The sequence below is a fragment of the Mytilus edulis genome, chromosome 1, assembly GCF_963676685.1.
Source record: "Mytilus edulis chromosome 1, xbMytEdul2.2, whole genome shotgun sequence".
NCBI lineage: Eukaryota > Metazoa > Mollusca > Bivalvia > Mytilida > Mytilidae > Mytilus > Mytilus edulis.
Genome location: NC_092344.1, coordinates 60,445,152 through 60,466,595, shown reverse-complemented (window position 1 = coordinate 60,466,595; position 21,444 = coordinate 60,445,152). Strand labels below are relative to the sequence as shown.

The following is a 21,444-nucleotide window of genomic DNA, read 5'->3' as shown; positions in this document are numbered from 1 at the left end:
TTATATATAGCTCACTGTCTGTGTCTGCTCATTTCCATCTGTGCATAAACCATCTGACCCAGTGTATAAACATTAAAATCTTTGTTATAAACAAGGACTACTATCCTGAATTGGTTTTACTTTGTAAAGTCTGTTCAGATATGACAACTTTTGAATATGCAGACAGTATACTATTTGTTTCGTGTTTTTTGTGAGCTTGTGTTTTTTTCACTTCTATAAGTACGTTAGATTAGAAATTCCTTAAACTTGTTTCTTGTTTTGAGATTGGTTTATAACGTAACTATTATGCGAATGTCATACAAGTGAGTGGTTTAGCTAGCTATAAAACAAGGTTTAATCCACCAAAATTGTCCATTTTCTAAATAAGAAAATGTTTGTAACAAGTCAGGAATATGACAGTTGTTATCCATTAGTTTGAAGTGTTAGAGCTTTTGATTTTGCCATTTGCAAAAGGATTTTCCGTTTTGAATTTTTCTCAAGAGTTCGATATTTTTGTGGTTTTACTTTTCAGTAGATTCAAACACACCGAAGATATCAAACTTGATTTTAAGTGTGGCTATTGATTGAATGAGGATTTCGTATGCTGGAGGATAAGAATGCATACAGAACTATTGCAAAATGAAGATACTTTATAAAAGGATGGTATGACCTCGATAGTATGGTTCAGTGATCATAGATATAAGATGTTGTATGAGACAACTCTCCATCGAAGATGCAATTTATAAAATTAAACCATTATAGGTCAAAGTACATGGAGCCTCGCTCACACCGAACAGCAAGCTGTAAAGGGCCACACAAATGACTAGTGTAAAACCATTTAAACCGGGAAACCAACGGTCTTATCTATATAAAATAAAACAAGAAACGAGAAACACTTATGAATCACATCAACAAAACACCCCTACTGAACATCAGATTCCTGACTTAGCATGGAATAAGGTCATTCCAAAGTAGCATAATGTGAGGCTGATAACATATCACATTAACTTCCTAATAACGAAACCATATCGGCTTTAACTATCCAAAAGGTTGACATAAACTTGATTTTTATACGACCGCAAAATTTGAAAAAATTTTCGTCGTATATTGCTATCACGTTGGCGTCGTCGTCGTCTGCGTCGTCGTCCGGCGTCCGAATACTTTTAGTTTTCGCACTCTAACTTTAGTAAAAGTGAATGGAAATCTATGAAATTTTAACACAAGGTTTATGACCACAAAAGCAAGGTTGGTATTGATTTTGGGAGTTTTGGTCCCAACATTTTAGGAATTAGGGGCCAAATAGGGCCCAAATAAGCATTTTCTTGGTTTTCGCACTATAACTTTAGTTTAAGTTAATAGAAATCTATGAAATTTTGACACAAGGTTTATGACCACAAAAGAACGGTTGGGATTGATTTTGGGAGTTTAGGTTTCAACAGTTTAGGAATTAGGGGCCAAAAAAGGGCCCAAATAAGCATTATTCTTGGTTTTCGCACAATAACTTTAGTTTAAGTAAATAGAAATCAATGAAATTTAAACACAATGTTAATGACTACAAAAGGAAGGTTGGTATTGATTTTGGGAGTTTAGGTCCCAACAGTTTAGGAATTAGGGGCCAAAAAGGGATCCAAATAAGCATTTTTCTTGGTTTTCGCACCATAACGTTAGTATAAGTAAATAGAAATCTATGAAATTTAAACACAAGGTTTATGACCATAAAAGGAAGGTTGGTATTGATTTTGGGAGTTTTGGTCCCAACAGAATAAGGGGCCCAAAGGGTCCAAAATTAAACTTTGTTTGATTTCATCAAAATTGAATAATTGGGGTTCTTTCATATGCCGAATCTAACTGTCATGACTGTGTATGTAGATTCTTAACTTTTGGTCCCGTTTTCAAATTGGTCTACATTAAGGTCCAAAGGGTCCAAAATTAAACTTAGTTTGATTTTGACAAAAAATGAATCAGTTAGGTTCTTTGATATGCTGAATCTAAAAATGTACTTAGATTCTTGATTATTGGCCAAGTTTTCAAGTTGGTCCAAATCGGGGTCCAAAATTAAACTTTGTTTGATTTCATCAAAAATTGAATAAATGGGGTTCTTTGATATACCAAATCTAACTGTGTATGTAGATTCTTCATTTTTGGTCCTGTTTCAAATTGGTCTACACTAAAGTCCAAAGGGTCCAAAATTAAACTTAGTCTGATTTCAACAAAAATTGAAATCTTGAGGTTCTTTGATATGCTGAATCCAAAAATGTACTTAGATTTTTTATTATGGGCCCAGTTTTCAAGTTGGTCCAAATCAGGATCTAAAATTATTATATTAAGTGTTGTGCAATAGCAAGTCTTTTCAATTGCACAGTATTGCGCAATGGCAAGAAATATCTAATTGCACAATATTTTTACATCTTAATATTTTATGATGTATTTAAATGAGTAGTTATTGTTGCAAACTCCATTAGAAATTTTAATTGAGATTAGTTTTGGAATAAGGGAAAGGGGGATGTGATTAAAAAAATTGGGTTCAATTTTTCTCATTTGAAATTTCATAAATAAAAAAGAAAATTTCTTCAAACATTTTTATGCCCCACCTACGATAGTAGAGGGGCATTATGTTTTCTGGTCTGTGCGTCCGTCCGTCTGTCCGTTCGTTCGTCCGTCCGTTCGTCTGTCCGTCTGTCCCGCTTCAGGTTAAAGTTTTTGGTCAAGGTAGTTTTTGATGAAGTTTAAGTCCAATCGACTTCAAACTTAGTACACATGTCCCCTATGATATGATCTTTCTAATTTTAATGCCAAATTAGAGTTTTTACCCCAATTTCACGGTCCACTGAACATGGAAAATGATAGTGCGAGTGGGGCATTCGTGTACTGAGGACACATTCTTGTTTTGAGAGGATTAATATTCAACAGCATAGTGAATTGCTCTAAGAGAAAACAAAAATTTTAAGTTCATTAGAACACATTCATTCTGTGTCAGAAACCTATGCTGTGTCAACTATTTAATCACAATCCAAATTTAGAGCTGAATCCAGCTTGAATGTTGTGTCCATACTTGCCCCAACCGTTCAGGGTTCAACCTCTGCGGTCGTATAAAGCTACGCCCTGCGGAGCATCTGGTCTCAAATTTCTCAAATTCCAAATTTTTTAAAAGTTTGAAGAAGAAATCTTTAATTGCACAATATTGCGCAATAGATTTGTAAGATCTTGACATTTGTTTTGTGTCAGAAACCCATATATTATTTCAAAAATTTGATCACCATAGGCGGATCCAGGGGGGGCCCTGGGGGGCCCGGGCCCCCCCTTTCGTGGGAAAAATTTGGTTGATTATATAGGGAATCATTGAAGCATGACTGGAGCGGGCCCCCTCTTAGGTCAGTCAACGGGCCCCCCTTAGGAAAAGTTCTGGATCCGCCACTGATCACAATCCAAATTCAGAGCTGTACGTATCAGGCATGAATGCTGTGTCCATACTTGCCCCAACTGTTAGGGTTCGACCTCTGCGGTTGTATAAATCTGTAACCATTGCCGATTGGGAGGATTAAATATTACTCATGTTCCTCTGTAGTCCTACAATAAATTCCCATTCTATTACTTTAGTTTGCCTCATCCAAATGTAATAAAACTTTACCACAATGCTCATGATGCTTATTACCACAAAACACAGATAAAGCAGGAAATTGGTAGGCGGAACTTTTACTTTTCTAGAGTTATGCCCTTTACAGATTAAAAAATCGCTGATTTTTTGTTTCTGTTTTCTTACATGATAACTTGAGATCGCCACAACCAATGAAACTTATACATATAAATGGCTATCACCACAAAACTTAGACCAAGTTCAAATTTAGGTAGCATCACTTTTAGTGTTCTTGAAGACAGGTATGTCCCTATATTATGTTATATGCGAGATACTTATACTAATAGACCAGTAATAATTTTAAATTATTTTATTTTAGCTTCTGATTTACCACCCCAGAGAGAAGAGGACAATGATACATTCACCACAATTCAAAATGTGCCATCTTTTATTACTAAACAACCAATTATACAGCCAACTCAAGGAATCACACATGTTCCGCAGAGTCGAGATCGAAAAAATTCTGACAAGGATTATGTTCCCTTGACTAACTGTAGAACTGGAACCGTATCAAGAAAACCACCTTTATTAAGGCCAGATAGTGTTGATAGTGTACCAGATAAAATAGCCCCACCACCACCTGTTAAAAGGGGCCAAGTGATTGAGGACGATGTGTTTCACACACAAGTGTATGATATGCCACCAAAGGCTCATGATATGAATGTGACTATGCCAGCTCCTAAAATATGTCTCATTTTGAGGGTTTCTTATCGTCGAGTTGCAAGTTGCGAGTTAAGAAAGTTGAGTTGCGAGTTAAGCAAGTCGAGTTTCGAGTTACAAAAGTCGAGTTGCGAGTTACGAAAGTCGAGTTGCGAGTTACGAAAGTCGAGTTGCGAGTTACGAAAGTCGAGTTGCGAGTTACGAAAGTCGAGTTGCGAGTTAGGAAAGTCGAGTTGCGAGTTAGAAAAGTCGAGTTGCGAGTTAGAAAAGTCGAGTTGCGAGTTAGGTAAGTCGAGTTGCGAGTTACGAAAGTCGAGTTGCGAGTTACGAAAGTCGAGATGCGAGTTACAAAAGTCGAGTTGCGAGTGAAGAAAGTCGAGTTGCGAGTTTCAAAAGTCGAGATGCGAGTTACAAAAGTCGAGTTGCGAGTTAAGAAAATATTGTTTACACCGAATTTTCAGGTTTGATTCACATTTGATAAACAAAACATGCATGCACCTGAACTTAGTTATTTCCGTGATTGTGGGATTTGAAACAGTTTATGTGATACTTATTTATTAGAGTCTAATATAAGTTAAGTTCTGGAAGCATTTAAAAAAAATAATGTATCCTTAATGGACGAGATCGATCTTATTTAATTCAATGCGTTTACACTACAACAAAAAAAAGAACCGATCTGACCATGCATAAATTACCTTTCGTAAACAAATAATCCTAAAAATAGAATAGTAAAGGAAATTCTGCATCTCGCGCAAACTATAACACATTGCAAAATCATTGAGAAAATAGTTTGCTCATTGGAATTTCGTATGGACTTATTAATCATTATTTTGGATCGTACATCACAAGTCATTAAACAAAGATATGTGTGCAGAGGCGGATCCAGGGGATGGTCACCCGGTGCCGGTGACCACCCCCTGGGTTTGCAAAAATGGTGCACCTTGAACATTTTGAAAAATAAATTCGTCGATCAAATCAATTTGTCTATCGTAATCACCAGTCATAAGGTTGTCATTACTTACCTTAAGGCTAAATACATGTACCTTGACAGGTATGTTTATACAATGAACATGTAATCAACAATCGCTAATTACTTGATCGATTTCTTTGATGTTAATTAAGGTGTAAAAATGAAGAGACAGTCCTCAATCTTAGATGTTTTTAGCAGATAATTCATACTTTTTTTACATTACGTTTATCTAAATTTTTAAAGTTTGTATATTAACTTTTCTCGACCAATAATATATTTTTACTGTGATGCCAAAATTCAAAAATAATTTTAAAGTTTTAAAGTCACATAAATATTTTTGCGCCTGTCCCAAGTCAGGAGCCTCTGGCCTTTGTTAGTCTTGTATTATTTTAATTTTAGTTTCTTGTGTACATTATCATGCAAACCACTAACAGATATGGCACATGCAAGTACAAGACTTAACGATCATTTCGCCCGTGATGAGAAATCATTTAAAAAAGTCATACTGAAGCTAGAGCAAAAGCTCATCCTTTTCTTGACAACATTGAGCAAAGGACTACTGAAATTCAAACATTTATTGATAAAGCAATGAATGAACATATATTATTAAAAGCAAACAGAACTGTTTTGAAATTTGTATGCAAGTGTGTTTTGCTTTGTGGCAAACAGAACTGTTTTGAAATCTATATGCAAGTGTGTTTTGCTTTGTGGCAAACAGAATCTTTCTATAAGGGGCCATAGGGATGATGCAAAACATATTTCGGACAGAAGTTTCATGACATGTTTGCACGCAGGCATCCGAGAAAAATGAAATTGGAATTAATTCTATAAATAATGTGCAACTTTTGTCTTCTATAGTTGTAACTATTTTCATGATACCAATAAAAAAAATGAATTTTGATTTAAGATTTCAAAAGGTGACCACCCCCTAATAAATTCCTGGATCCGCCCCTGGTGTGTAAACTATATATCTATCGCTAAATAACGAACGGCCAATGCGTTTGAAGATGAGGATTTGCAGCAAACAAATAGAACTTATTGATTTCGAAGATAATAAAAAAATAGCCGAATCTATGTTTACTTTTTGTATTCCATCCATCATTTTTAAACACGCCGAACATGCGCAGATTTATTTTCATATCTGAATATATATTAACATTCACCTGACAAAAGCGATCGATCTAAACATTTAAACCTTGAAAAAAGATCGATTCAAATAAGATTAATCTTTTTAAAACTACATCGAGATATATATATAGACTTTTTAAATCCGATTGAAGATCGATATTTTCCGTTTTCATTATTACATCCATCGTTTTGAAAAACGTGTGTTTTTGCCGCCAAACATAGGTAGTAATTTCCATGCAATCGTGACAGATATATATGTAAGACTCAGATCGACGTCCGGTCTCTAATCGACGTCCGTTCCTCAAATCGACGTCCAAATGAGACGTCATAATAAAATAACATTCCAAATCGACGGCCAATTTTATGCCTATCTAATCGACGTCTATTTCTTGGCATTTTCTAATCGTCGTCCGATTTTGAGCCTTTCTAATCAACGTCCGTTTTGGATAAAGAATACAAAACTTAACTGAACAGCTCGTGTTATTAAAACAAAACAGTTATGTTTTTCTATCGAAAGGGAAAATATGTCCACAAATGCGTATTTTTAGGAAATATCCGAAATTTGAACCTCAGTTTACTTAAAAAGTAGCACATGAAGGTATATTTTTTTATAACATATTTGATTTAATCAGGTAAAAAATAGCCTACATGCAAATTTTCATCAAAATTTCAATATTGGGTCAAAACTGTATCGTATGCCATTAAAAAGAAATGTGTGTGTGTGTTTTTTTTTTAATTTGTTACATACTACACTAAGTATGTAAACAGGTTGTGATATCAATTTTTTAATTTTAGAGATTGTTATGATTTCCAGAGCGACAACTATACACAAGAGTTCAAATAAAATGGATGTGAGCAAATTGAATTATAAACCATACGGCTTTCAACAATGATAAAAACCCATAACGCAAAGGCTTTAAAAGACCACAACATAAAAATGTAAACAATTCAAATAAGAAACTTAACGGTCTTATTTATAAAGAAAATCAACTCTGAAAAAAAAATATGACAGACATAAACCATCGAAAACCAATGCACTGTAGGCTCATACATACTATGTCGGGGTTAAACATGTGCGTGAGCGCTTAACCTAGAACAGTGGTGCAACCGCACAAGATAAAATCATTATGCCAATTTCTTGCATTCACGTGTGTCAAACTCAGAAATTTGTTGAAAAAAACTTACACAGTCCGAATTATGATACTCTCAAAACAATTGGTTGTGCTTCTTTGTGGTCTATTTATGAAAACTGAATAAAGCTTCTAGATGTCGTTTGGTTTTCTTTGTCGTTGGGTTGCTGACTCATTGGACGTCGATTAGAGAATCAAAATATTGGACGTCGATTTAAGAATGTGACGTCAGATTTGGACGTCGATTTGAGGAATGGACGTCGATTAGAGGCCGGACGTCGATCTGAGTCTAACATATATAATAAAAGTGAATTATGTGCGAAAATAGATAATGTGCTTACTTCTAATTTGTATTCCCAAATTGAAGTAAACGAAGGGGATATTTTGAATCCCAACCTTTTTAAGATTTTTATAAAAGAATTTAACCGGATGCATTAAATGAAACCCTAGATGCTGTTGATATAAATGACCGCAAAATTGAGTGCCTCATGTATGCAGGGGATCTTGTTATTTTTTGTCTAGTTCCAAGGCAAGTCTTTCAAACACGAGTGTTTAGAGGTCACTCTATCTAAAACCAAAGTTAATATGTTTAACAAACCTGGAAAAATTTTAAAAGAATATTTGTATTGCGAAAAAGATATAATAGAATGTGTTTACAATTATAAGTATCTAGGTTTAAAATGTATATTGACTTTTTAAGAATGGAAAGGGAGAGCTATACAAAAAATCACTATAAGCAATATTCAAATTGCGAACTTCATCATCTTACAATCCAAGTAATTTTACTCTATAACATATATATATAGTGCAGGCGATTTGGTGTCACGATATCACAGTAGCATGGGTTCGAATCCCGGCGAGGGAAGAACCAAAAATTTGCGAAAGCAAATTTACAGATCTAACATTGTTGGGTTGATGTTTAATTTAATTAAGTTTAAAATAACTTATAATTGACAATATCAAACATGTGAACACGTCTATATAACTCAAGTTTAAACCTAAGTGACTCAGTTTAATAAGTTACCCAATACTTTCAGAGGCGGATTTAGGAGGGAAAAAAAGTGTTTGTTTATATAGGGAATCACTGAAGCGTGACTGGAGCGGGCCCCCTCTTAGGTCAGTCAGTGGGCCCCCACTTATGAAAATTTCTGGATCTGCCACTGACTTTAAAAAATACGTATGAAATCACGATGTAGCAATAATCATTTTATACTTTCCAATTAAATCTTACCTGTAAATGGCGCAAATATAGTTTTTACAATAGTATCTTTGACAGCTACATTTATAAAATAAAGAATAAAAATGGTGAATGAGTAAAAAAGACAGCAACCAAATCAAAATATACAATTCAACCAAAGGTCATTAGGTCTACAAATTAACACAGCGAAAAATCACACACCTAGAGGGAGCCCTGAGCAGGCCCGAAACACAATATAGATAGATAAAGAATGTAGACGCCATTCTATGCTGCTAAATATAAAGATGAACCAAAATTAAAATGTATACAAGAGCAACAAAGGCTAAGGGTCCTGAAATTGGTCAGACACAAAAAAGCGGCGTGTTTAAACTGGTTTTATTCACGCCCATCATATCCCCTTCATTTCTAGCCAATGCATAAGACATATATAATTTTAACATCCTCAATTTTGAGTGTCACTGACAAACAATAAATTTTGCGGTCCCTAACGAATATTGCCCGGCTCCGCAGCTGCCCCAAAAAGCCCACTTTAAACGAAATCTGCAGAAGGGGTGTTTTACATATATGAAATATAGTTTAGTTGCTATGTCTCTTTACGTTTAATACGACGGTGCTATGTATGAAATTTAAAAATAATTAAAATGCAAGCCATCTGCTGTATTTCAAAAGGCTATCTGCTTCTTCAGAAAATACTAAACGTACTGATTATCTAGTCCATTTTATTTTTACAAGAGACTCAGATAGAGTCCAAACCACAAAAATAATCAACAACACTATATACAATTCTATAAGAAATCATCATTCCGAAATGTTATCAGTTACACCAAAAAATTGAAATATTTTAGTTTCCACATTTTTACGCAATTCGACTTTTGTAACTCGCAACTCGACTTTCTTAACTCGCAACTCGATTTTCTTAACTCGCAACTCAACTATTGTAACTCGCAACTCGACTTTCGTAACTCGCAACTCGACTTTTGTAACTCGCAACTCGACTTTTGTAACTCGCAACTCGAATTTTGTAACTCGCAACTCGACTTTCGTAACTCGCAACTCGACTTTCTTTACTCGCAACTCGACTTTTGTAACTTGCAACTCGACTTTCGTAACTCGAAACTCGACTTTTGTAACTCGCAACTCGACTTTCGTAACTCGCAACTCGACTTCCGTAACTCGCAACTCGACTTTCGTAACTCGCGACTCGACTTTTGTAACTCGAAACTCGACTTTCGTAACTCGCAACTCGACTTTTGTAACTCGCAACTCGACTTTTGTAACTCGCAACTCGACTTTTGTAACTCGCAACTCGACTTTTGTAACTCGCAACTCGACTTTCGTAACTCGCAACTCGACTTTCTTAACTTGCAACTCGATTTTCTTAACTCGCAACTCGATACTCGACAACAAGTGAATCTATGTACATCTTCAGAGTCATCATCCAAAGATGATTCTACATTAGATGTGTATGATGTCCCATCCCCAGGTCACCCCCCTCGTCACAGTCCAAGTACCCCTCGTTCATCAAGTAGTGGAAGTCAGACTCAGCTTATTCTTCACAGTCAGTCCTTACATATGATTATCCTCCAAGTTCAGAAAAGAATGTTGTGAGTGATGAAACTTATGACTATCCTCCAACAAATCCTCATAACTTGCCAAAAATGGACGATGTACCTCCGGTAAGACCACCCCCGCCAAAGTCGTATCTGCAACAACAAGAACCATACCAAAATATTCCTCCAAATAGTAAAATGTTGAATGAAGGAATTGATAGTTTAGACATAAATAAAGTTGTTCCTATGTCAACAAACCTTAGTGCAAATGTTCCGTTATCTTACGATTTTCCGTCAAACAATGCTTCTACACAAAGTGCATATGATTTTCCGACGTCAGGACAGAGTGGTTCTAGTTTATAGTGATTCCTCCACCTGGATGTGGTATTGATTCCCATAGTTACATAAACGCTGCAACACGACCTGTGTCACATGCACATGAGGATATGTATTTAGCAATGGACGGTCTTGTGCCGCCTGCTGTAGCAGATAGGACATCTTCTATATCAGATAGTGGGAAGTCACATGACAGTTACACTCTAATGTCTGAGGTGAATGTATACGATCATCCTCCTCCTCAAAGGCCACCTAGGATTAGTAAAGTTATCCCTAAACCTTGCAGTAAGTCAAATTTATTCTATTACATTTAAAAAAAGGTGACATGGCGTAGACAATATTTGTTTTGCTCAAACGATTATTTGCACATCTTATATAGAATATAACTCAATTATAAATAGTGGCAAATGTTAAACTGTTATCTTTCCTTATAAGAATATGTCTAGAAGACACGAAAATTGAAAAAATAAATTGTTGAAAGTCATGCAGACACTGAACTATTATTGCTTAAATTCACATCATTTCTACATTGGAGGATAGTTGTCTCAAATCGCTTTATATGGGTTGTATTGATTTCTAGGTCATTAAAAAAACAGGCAAACTAAACTTATCTGCACTTTTTACACTCAAATATATACCTTAAGCTGTTACATCATCATTTTGATTGATGTAATGATAAAATAGGGACTACAGAATATTTAATACTTCATATACACATGATAAATGTAATATTAAAAAGAGAATGACACATAAGGAAGGAATTAAGAGCTAAAATGATGATTGACACTTAATACAGTGAAACCAAATCTTGCATAAACTGAAAATCTGTATAAACCAAACATATTCGTAAGCACCGTCATATTAAATTATGTGCATTGTGGATTTGATAAAACTTAACCGGCCAAAACCAAACAAAATCAAAATCCGGAAGAGGTTGATTTAAACAGGTTTCACTGTAATTTGGTATATAATTATCTTGTTATTACAATTAACATGTGAAATATTTTTTATAGTTTCATATTTGGCATGTTTGGTTGTTAAACAGTTCTTTGGGTCAATCTGACTTAAACTTGACATGAACTTATGAAGTGGTACGAGAATAATGTACATGATCAGTCCCATGTTCATAATGTAATACCAGAAAAAAAAATCATTTTTATTGCTGCATTTTCTACAGATACTTACATGACTTAAGAGTGATTTAGATAGCTCCATAGGTGAATTTTAAGCTTGTAATTTATTTGTATGAGTGTATTTATTCACACTTACCAGCAAAAGTAAGATATATATATATGTGTTTATTATTCTTTAAAAAGTCTCTGAGATACTAAAAAGACAATGAAGAAATGGCCTTTCTAAATTTGGTGTATGGGATATTTTTAAGGTGTCAATGCAACTTATTTTGTATTTACTTCTTCTCCAAAATGATTTTGAACCCCTAATGACAGGATTGAGAATTATATGAAACTTTTTCAGAATCTTCACCATATAACTATTTTGCACCTGACATGAATGAGATTGAGGAGTGACAGTTTACCTTGAGGAATAGAAAAGACTATAATTTCATTGTTTGTAGACCATCTTTGCTTGAATGTATGTTTATGACATTGTCATACTGTTATCTAATTTTAATACGTCATGTTCTCTTTTGAAAATATTTTCCACAATGCTTTAGATTTCCTTATTATGAATTGACAACTCTATTTATTTTACTTTTCAGATGGTGATGCCTACACAAACATCTACAAAAATGAGCGAACACGAAGCTTTAAAAAAAATAACACCATTAATAATCCACCATTTGACTTTCCAAGGTTTGTATTTCACTCACGGTTTGTGTGCTCTTTATTTAAAAGTAAAATTTTGTATTGACAAAATTGTATTTATTATGTTTACATGTATATGAGCTCGCCAGAGTTTTCAACTTATTTATTAATTGTAAACCATTTATTTACAGTTCAGGATTACCCTGAAATTTCAGATTTACCATAAAATATGATTCTATTACACCTTCTTACATGTCTTACAGTCATATATATATTTCTAATGAGACCATTTGCAAAACACCAAACAATATATAGATATAAGATGTGGTATGAGTGCCAATGAGACAACTCTTCATCCAAGTCACAGTTTATAAAAGTCAATCATTGTTGGTCAAGGTATGGTCTTCAACACATAGCCTTTTTGGCTAAGGAAGATGGCAGGCACCTTCAGATTTCAGTGAGTGCGCTCGTATTTTACTAAAACTTGCACTTTTACTCCAAACTACTGAACAAGTTTCCAAAGAAAATTGCCATATAACATTAACACTTCATCTTTGCTATGAAGGAAAAGTTTGAATTAATGCAAGTAAAACCCATATGAGGTCTACATTTCTAGACATCATCGCTACTTTTGAGATTTTTAGAGACCCCACCATAGTGGAGAGAGCATTAGGGGGTTAAAAGGAAATATTTATTAAGGATACTTTGATATAGCAGTGTACATGTAATATCGTTTCTCTCTAATGATTTTAAGACAATATCAAAACCCAATTTATCATTTCTTTTAAAAATTGTAGTTTTCATATGTCACTTCATTAGGCATTTCGTTGCTATTTTTCACGACTTCACAATAGGAAATTCAAAAGAAATCCAGAAAATTGAAGTCATAATTAAAATTGTACTAATCATTTGCCAAGAACAAAGTTTTTACTTAGAGATGAGATATATTTTTCTTACAACAATCTAGAAATATGAAAAAAGCATGAGAATTAGAGAAACATGTATTCATTAATCCTGAATTTGGCAAATTTTTTATATTCACAGTGGCCGAGATCCGTATGCTGGTAAAATATCTCGATCGCTCCAACATAGCATACCTTTACCAAAAAATAATAATCCACATCCAGATTTAACTACAAGTTCAGAAGATGAGGAGGATGATCGCATAGCTGACATTGACCAGGTAATGGTGCCATATCCATATGAAGAACATCAAAAGGTACGCATCATTCTGATCATTTTTTATCCAAGGGACTTAACTCTGATATAGATCCAAATCTCTACAGTTTATTCCTTTTTGATTCCTTTTTCAAGACTAAATGGTAAAAAATATCAGTTGAAAATCATTCTTTTTAGATGTGTCAATTCTTTAAAATTCAGTCAAATATATAAAAATGTGCTAAGATTCAACTAATGCATATATTTTTGTTCAATATTTAGCTTATAGTAAAATTTGAACATGGAATAAAGTTTTGTATTGTTGTCAAAAAGGAGATCACTAACTTACAGCAGAGTTAATTCCCTTTATGAGTTATCCTCCCCTTTTTCTTCAATATATTGATGTTGTAATTCTTTCCTCACATTTACCTTTCTAAAATAGTTTCCTTCATTATCTTTCTGCATGATTATATTATTTACAACCAGAATAATTACATATACAATTAGAAATCTTTAAACATAGTACAGTTCTAGCATAGATATATAGATGTATCTCTAGGGAATTGATCTACAAATAATTTGAACTCTGTCAATGAAAGATTGTGATTCTCCAGCCACTGTATATAAATAAAAGATGTGGTATGATTGCCAATGAGACCACTGTCCACAAGAGACCAAAATGACACAGAAATTAACAACTATATGTCGCCGTACGGCCTTCAACAATGATCAAAGCCCATACAGCATAGTCAGCATGACTGTTTCCTGGAGCTAGCTTGCACAGTGAAAATATACATGATAATCCAACTCTTATGCCAGTTTATTTGCAAAGGCTTATTTAGTAATTATTCAAGAAGGAAGTGTTGTAATGGGCCCATTTGGCTGAAAAATTGAAACTAAACAAATTGAGATGGCCTTTGTCTAAAGATAATTGATTGTTGTGCAAATTTCAACTTGTGATGAACTTTAAATAAATAAATGAAAATTCACAGAGATTTTGCGAAAGTTAAAAGCAGAAATTTGATTTTTCCTTTTATATAAAAAAAGAAATAAGATGTGGTATGATTGCCAATGAGACAACTCTTCACAAGGGACCAAATGACAATATTTTGACATATATGAAGCTGTGAGTTGGAAAAAGAATGCATATCCATAATCAAACAAAAGTATTAAAAACATGTAGGGAGATGATTATTTAGACAAAATGGTAGTAAATTATTAAGTTGATATTTGCATGTGCTCTACATATGCAGGTACACATAAAACTAGTTTAAACAGCCTGTAGTGCATCCTGTCCTTTCAGACCGAATCTTTGCACAATTAGGTCACTTTGATCTACAATTTATAATTAAGTTTTGCATTAAGTTGATATCTAGTTCACTATAAGTTATGAGATAAATCTGCATTGATTCCTTGTATTATCTTTGTACTTTCCAATGATTGGATCATCAAAACTCATATACTGATGCATTGTGAGAGGAAATAAACATCTGATAAAAAATAGGCTGCTGTGACTTAAAATTCATGCTTTAAGGCGTTAGATTTACTTTGTAATTTTTAAGCCATATAGGAAAGGTGTACTGACATAAGTGGTCTCTAAACATGTTAACTCCAAATGGAGCTTTCCTTAGTAGAAGCCATATTTACTATGTGTATCAGCGAGAAAAATGTAAAAGCATGAAAATATAGTATATAAGCCAATACACATAATTAACAGCGCCTGTGATGTTTCATAGCCTGACTGTATGCCAATACACATAATTAACAGCGACTGGTGATGTTTCATAGCCTGACTGTATGCCAATACAGATAATTAACAGCGCCTGACCCATCAGGCTATGAAACATCACAAGGCACTGTTATTTACGTGTATTGGCTTATATACTATATTTTTATGCTTTTACTGTGTAATTTTGATTTATCTCTATTTGTTTAAGGAGATTTAACAGTAACCAAAAACTAGGAGGCAAAAAACATAAACAACTTTAATTTGTATTATATGTAATTCCTGGTTGTAGATATAAAATTCTTGCATGTCAGAATGATGTTCACACCCTATCTCCAATAACCTGTTCAGAATGATGCTTTATACCTTTTTTCTTTGCTATATAGTCATTTTATTTTAGTTTATATTTATAGTTATTTTATGCATTTTATTTGACTATCTTTATTTTTTTTAGGAGAAATGGTGCACTTTACTATGTGAAGATGTATTTACATTTTACTACATGTATAAACAAAGACAATGCCATCATAAATTTCAGTGTATTTATGATCTTACAATATTATGATGGCCTTTATGTAACATAAATTTGTGAACATATAAAGTAAAAACAATTTGATTCAGTATTTTTCTTATTAAATGTGGAAAAAAATATATAAAAACAAAGCAGAAATAGAAATCCTTAACTTAATCTGACAAATATAATACTAGCTTATAATAGGGATTAAAATTTAGAATATTACAAGATCCTGGAATAATCTTCATCTGAAATGAATCTATACTTGAATTCCTCAACAAAATTTAATAAGTGTGTGTGTTACAGAAAAGAATACATTATGTGTGATTTACACAAGTTTCACCATATGAACTAAACACTTTGACACACTTACATAAAATTCATTTTATTGATGTTTGAGAAAGGCTAAAAGAATGTTTCATTTTCACATTTTAGAGTCAAAATTGGAATAAAGTGCCCCCTCCTATGAAAAGTGATAAAGATGAACTGAAATATTTAGAACTGGACCTGGTGGACCAACCTACAAGTCAACCGATACATCTTACACATGCAGAGACGGGGAATAATACACCCACTGAATACAGAGAGATAGACTTTGTAAAGACTACAGCTCTCAGGGAAGTGAAAAAGACTGTGGAGGGACAAAGAAAACATGATGAAAATTGATGATTGCTGAAGATTATCCTATCAAATTGTTTGTGTTATATTCAAATTGCATAAGATCAGATGTAATGACTTTTTTGATTGGATAATATGAACTGCATATAGTTCATAACATATTGTATTGTTTTGCATAGCAAAAACATCATAGTTTGGTCTTTCAATGTAAGTTTTTAACACATTTTTTAAAAGTAATATTATTTTGATTATGTCAAATCAAAATGTATAGAAAAAATTTCCTTAAACAATTCAGAATACTTAAAAGGAAAATCAAATTTAGCACAATGAAAAAAAAAATTTGATCTAAATTGGATATTTTATACAATATTTTAAAGTTGAAGGACAAAAAATTAAAATAAAAAAACTTATTTTTAAACTTTTCGATATGGAACTGCAATTGCTGAGAGTACTTCATAACTGTATGGTATGTTTTGAATATGTTCTGAGTTATCCAATCAAAAATCTTGTTACATCTGATTTTTAAATGTTAAGTTTTGTTATAAATCTGTCTATTAGCTTCTGATTATTTCAATGTTGTATTGTAAATCAACTATCCTTAGTATTCATTCCATTGCATTAACTTCTAATTGACATTGAAACTGGTTTAATATGAAATATATTTTCATGCATCAATTAAATTTTGTAGCACATTTAGTTATGAAATTACTAACATTTCATAACAAAATTGACTTTCAGATTGTTATATTTTTTTGTTCACTACTGCCAAATTTCCAAATAAATAAATTGCAATTTTGAATTACCTTTTAAAACTGTTGGTAGTATCATATTAAAAAATTGGCAGCAACATAAGTGAAAAGTTCATGAAAAAATGAGCCTATCTTTTCTGATAAAGGTTATGACTTGATATCAAGGTCGTAGAACTAAATTGTATGAAAACAATGGAATAACATACAATTATTTATATTGTATTTACAAATATTTCTTGTTTTGTCTCGGTATTTTTTATGAAACAAGTTCCATTGGCGACACATTAATTTGTTCTTTAACAGTATTTTTCCATTTTACGCCACTTTGTGATTAAATGATTTTATTGTACATAGTATTCCTAGTGTTGTGACTCCTGTCACTGCCAACATCAGTAACACTCTGTAAAAACTTATGTTATGCTTCCCTTTATAAATTAGAAAACAGCAAATTCAAGATATTTTGAAGTTGTAAAGTTCTTCTGTTTCAGTAAGTCCCATAGGATTTTTATTTAATATCTTGTATTTGAAAATTTTCATTTTAGGAAGTTGAGAAATGGTACTTGATAGTAATAGTAAACATACACACTTTTTGGTTTTAAACCAGATCTGAATCATTTATTGTGTTAAACAATTATTTTGGACAATCAGACATCATTATATTTTGCATTTACATAGATGTATCTGCTAAGAATGGGTGTCTGTGAAATTTTAAGCATTTAATGCACAATTCATGTTCACAAATAAAGATTCACTGAGTTTCATGAATTTTTGGGTATTTACATTTTTATACGACCGCAAAATTTGAAAAAATTTTCGTCGTATATTGCTATCACGTTGGCGTCGTCGTCTGCGACGTCATCGTCGTCGTCCGAATACTTTTAGTTTTCGCACTCTAACTTTAGTAAAAGTGAATGGAAATCTATGAAATTTTAACACAAGGTTTATGACCACAAAAGGAAGGTTGGTATTGATTTTGGGAGTTTTGGTCTCAACATTTTAGGAATTAGGGGCCAAAAAGGGCCCAAATAAGCATTTTCTTGGTTTTCGCACTATAACTTTAGTTTAAGTTAATAGAAATCTATGAAATTTTGACACAAGGTTTATGACCACAAAAGAACGGTTGGGATTGATTTTGGGAGTTTTGGTTTCAACAGTTTAGGAATTAGGGGCCAAAAAAGGGCCCAAATAAGCATTATTCTTGGTTTTCGCACAATAACTTTACTTTAAGTAAATAGAAATCAATGAAATTTAAACACAATGTTAATGACTACAAAAGGAAGGTTGGTATTGATTTTGGGAGTTTAGGTCCCAACAGTTTAGGAATTAGGGGCCAAAAAGGGACCCAAATAAGCATTTTTCTTGGTTTTCGCACCATAACGTTAGTATAAGTAAATAGAAATCTATGAAATTTAAACACAAGGTTTATGACCATAAAAGGAAGGTTGGTATTGATTTTGGGAGTTTGGTCCCAACAGAATAAGGGGCCCAAAGGGTCCAAAATTAAATTTTGTTTGATTTCATCAAAATTGAATAATTGGGGTTCTTTGAAATGCCGAATCTAACTGTCATGACTGTGTATGTAGATTCTTTACTTTTGGTCCCGTTTTCAAATTGGTCTACATTAAGGTCCAAAGGGTCCAAAATTAAACTTAGTTTGATTTTGACAAAAAATGAATCAGTTAGGTTCTTTGATATGCTGAATCTAAAAATGTACTTAGATTCTTGATTATTGGCCCAGTTTTCAAGTTGGTCCAAATCGGGGTCCAAAATTAAACTTTGTTTGATTTCATCAAAAATTGAATAAATGGGGTTCTTTGATATACCAAATCTAACTGTGTATGTAGATTCTTCATTTTTGGTCCTGTTTTCAATTTGGTCTACACTAAAGTCCAAAGGGTCCAAAATTAAACTTAGTCTGATTTTAACAAAAATTGAAATCTTGGGGTTCTTTGATATGCTGAATCCAAAAATGTACTTAGATTTTTTATTATGGGCCCAGTTTTCAAGTTGGTCCAAATCAGGATCTAAAATTATTATATTAAGTATTGTGCAATAGCAAGTCTTTTCAATTGCACAGTATTGCGCAATGGCAAGAAATATCTAATTGCACAATATTGTGAAATAGCAAATTTTTTATTTAATTAGAGTTATCTTTCTTTGTCCAGAATAGTAAGCAAGAAATATCTAATTGCAAAATATTGTGCAATAGCAAATTTTTTTTTAATTGGAGTTATCTTTCTTTGTCCAGAATCAACTTAAATCTTTGTTATATACAATATACAATGTATATTCACTTTTTACTACCAACTGATAAATTAAAATAATCTTTACCATTCAGTGATAACAAGCAGTTTTTTTACATCTTAATATTTTATGATGTATTTAAATGAGTAGTTATTGTTGCAAACTCCATTAGAAATTTTAATTGAGATTAGTTTTGGAATAAGGGAAAGGGGGATGTGATTAAAAAAATTGGGTTCAATTTTTCTCATTTGAAATTTCATAAAAAAAGAAAATTTCTTCAAACATTTGTTTGAGAGGATTAATATTCAACAGCATAGTGAATTGCTCTAAGAGAAAACAAAAATTTTAAGTTCATTAGAACACATTCATTCTGTGTCAGAAACCTATGCTGTGTCAACTATTTAATCACAATCCAAATTTAGAGCTGAATCCAGCTTGAATGTTGTGTCCATACTTGCCCCAACCGTTCAGGGTTCAACCTCTGCGGTCGTATAAAGCTACGCCCTGCGGAGCATCTGGTTATTGTTCTAATAATTATGACTAGAAATGTCCCGGTGTTGTTTGTTTGTTTTTTTTTTTGTTGTGGCGCTTGGGTGCTTGGCCTATTGAATTATTGTCTAATACCAAAAAATTGTATTCAAATTAAGTTCTTTGTTCCCGCATGATGAACAAATACAGCATCATATAAGCATTGTGCCTACATTTGATTCGAATCCTGATCAGTCCAAAGTATATAGCGTCATTTTTTTGCGTTGTGTTAGTCTGATACATTTGTCTTCATCTTTATAGTATAAGTAAGTATATTGATGTTCAATTCTATATGTTTGGGATACATGACAGGCACGGATCTGTGCAGACATTTTTAAAAGTCGGTTCCAAACATTGGTCTCCATACAAAAGCATTAGTTGTTAAACAAAAATTGTGGTGTTAAACTTTACCCTTGGATCCATCACTGCATGATGAAACTAATATTCGGGCACAGAAAGATGGTAACAATGCGATATGGGCTTTCCTCATTGATGACGAGGCCTTGCGGTGACCTATAGTTGTTAATTTCTGTGCCATTTGGTATCTTATGAAGAGTTGTCCTATTGGCAATCATATCACATCTTATTTTTTATATTAAAAATGTCAAAAGGACACCATGATCATACCAGTTCAAGGATCATTGTGTGGCATGATTTAATTCAGGAAATTTTTTCTATAGACCTTTCTTGCACTGTTGAAAATAAGAACTACTCCTAAACACACACACAAAGGGAAACCCACTATAAAACTCGCTTAATGAAGATGTCACTTATCATTCAGAGAGAGAGCTCTACTTATCAATATCAATAAAAAGCACACAAATTCAGTAACAATCGTTTGGTGACCCGGCAGTCAGCGGTCTAAGGTTCACGTATTGCTTTTCCTTTTTAACGAAAGCAACTTGTTTTTAGTGTTTGATACTGGTCAGTGGTCCATGTGCTACACCGTTAACCCATGGGGAAAACAGACAACATTTTTTGTCAGAAAACACTGCCAAACATCCAAATATACTATCCACACTTATATGTGTCCACACTTACATAGTTCTTAAAATTAAACCAATCACGCATAAAAGGAAGAAATATTACTAAAGGAAAATTGATTCCCATTTAAGTTATCTTTAACTTATTTGTTGAATATATATAGCTGATATATTTCCGATAAATTTTCTTTACAGTTTATTAATTTATCTATCCATTTAAGGACAAATTGTCGCATCTGGGACTTACATGAATAATATCTCTTGGTCCCAGGTTGCCTATTGCTTCATATTTTTTTCTAATTCAAAGACTTTATATAATAGATATAGTTTTATTTAAAAAAACAACAACATGATTTTGTTAAAATGCTTATTGTATATCGATACTATAAGGCAGATTTTTTTTTTGGGGGGGGGGGGGGGGGGGGTCTGGTTGCTTTTCTAGGGAATCACTGAAGCCCCTCTTAGACATGTAGTCAGTGGACAACCTCTCGTTAAAAAATTTCTGGATCCGCCAGTTGCGGGCGGGGAGGGCAGATGATTCCAAGTCATACTATCCTGGTCAGTTTGTGTCCA

The 21,444-nt window shown here is 33.2% G+C and overlaps 1 protein-coding gene across 2 annotated transcripts; it reads left to right on the top strand.

Annotated features, from left to right (window-relative positions):
* Window positions 1–10,130: 10,130 nt before the first annotated feature.
* On the top strand, window positions 10,131–17,881 carry LOC139485971 (uncharacterized). 2 transcript variants are annotated; one of them, XM_071270657.1, is made up of 4 exons: window positions 10,131–10,870; window positions 12,306–12,399; window positions 13,396–13,570; window positions 16,185–17,881. In XM_071270657.1, the coding sequence occupies exons 1-4, from the start codon at window positions 10,696–10,698 to the stop codon at window positions 16,413–16,415; spliced, it is 675 nt and encodes a 224-aa protein (XP_071126758.1). In that variant the 5' UTR covers window positions 10,131–10,695; the 3' UTR covers window positions 16,416–17,881. The 2 variants fall into 2 exon arrangements, with proteins under 2 accessions (XP_071126758.1, XP_071126764.1); XM_071270663.1 differs by having other exon boundaries at window positions 10,583–10,870; window positions 13,396–13,534.
* The last annotated feature ends 3,563 nt before the right edge of the window (window positions 17,882–21,444 follow it).

What these genes read in the sequence shown, in the direction of transcription:
- LOC139485971 (XM_071270657.1), top strand. Translation starts at nt 10,696, where the DNA reads ATGTATTTAGCAATGGACGGTCTTGTGCCGCCTGCTGTAGCAGATAGG. An exon ending in CCACCATTTGACTTTCCAAG is followed by an intron (nt 12,400 to 13,395) that starts GTTTGTATTTCA and finishes TTATATTCACAG; the next exon opens with TGGCCGAGATCCGTATGCTG. An exon ending in CATATGAAGAACATCAAAAG is followed by an intron (nt 13,571 to 16,184) that starts GTACGCATCATT and finishes TTCACATTTTAG; the next exon opens with AGTCAAAATTGGAATAAAGT.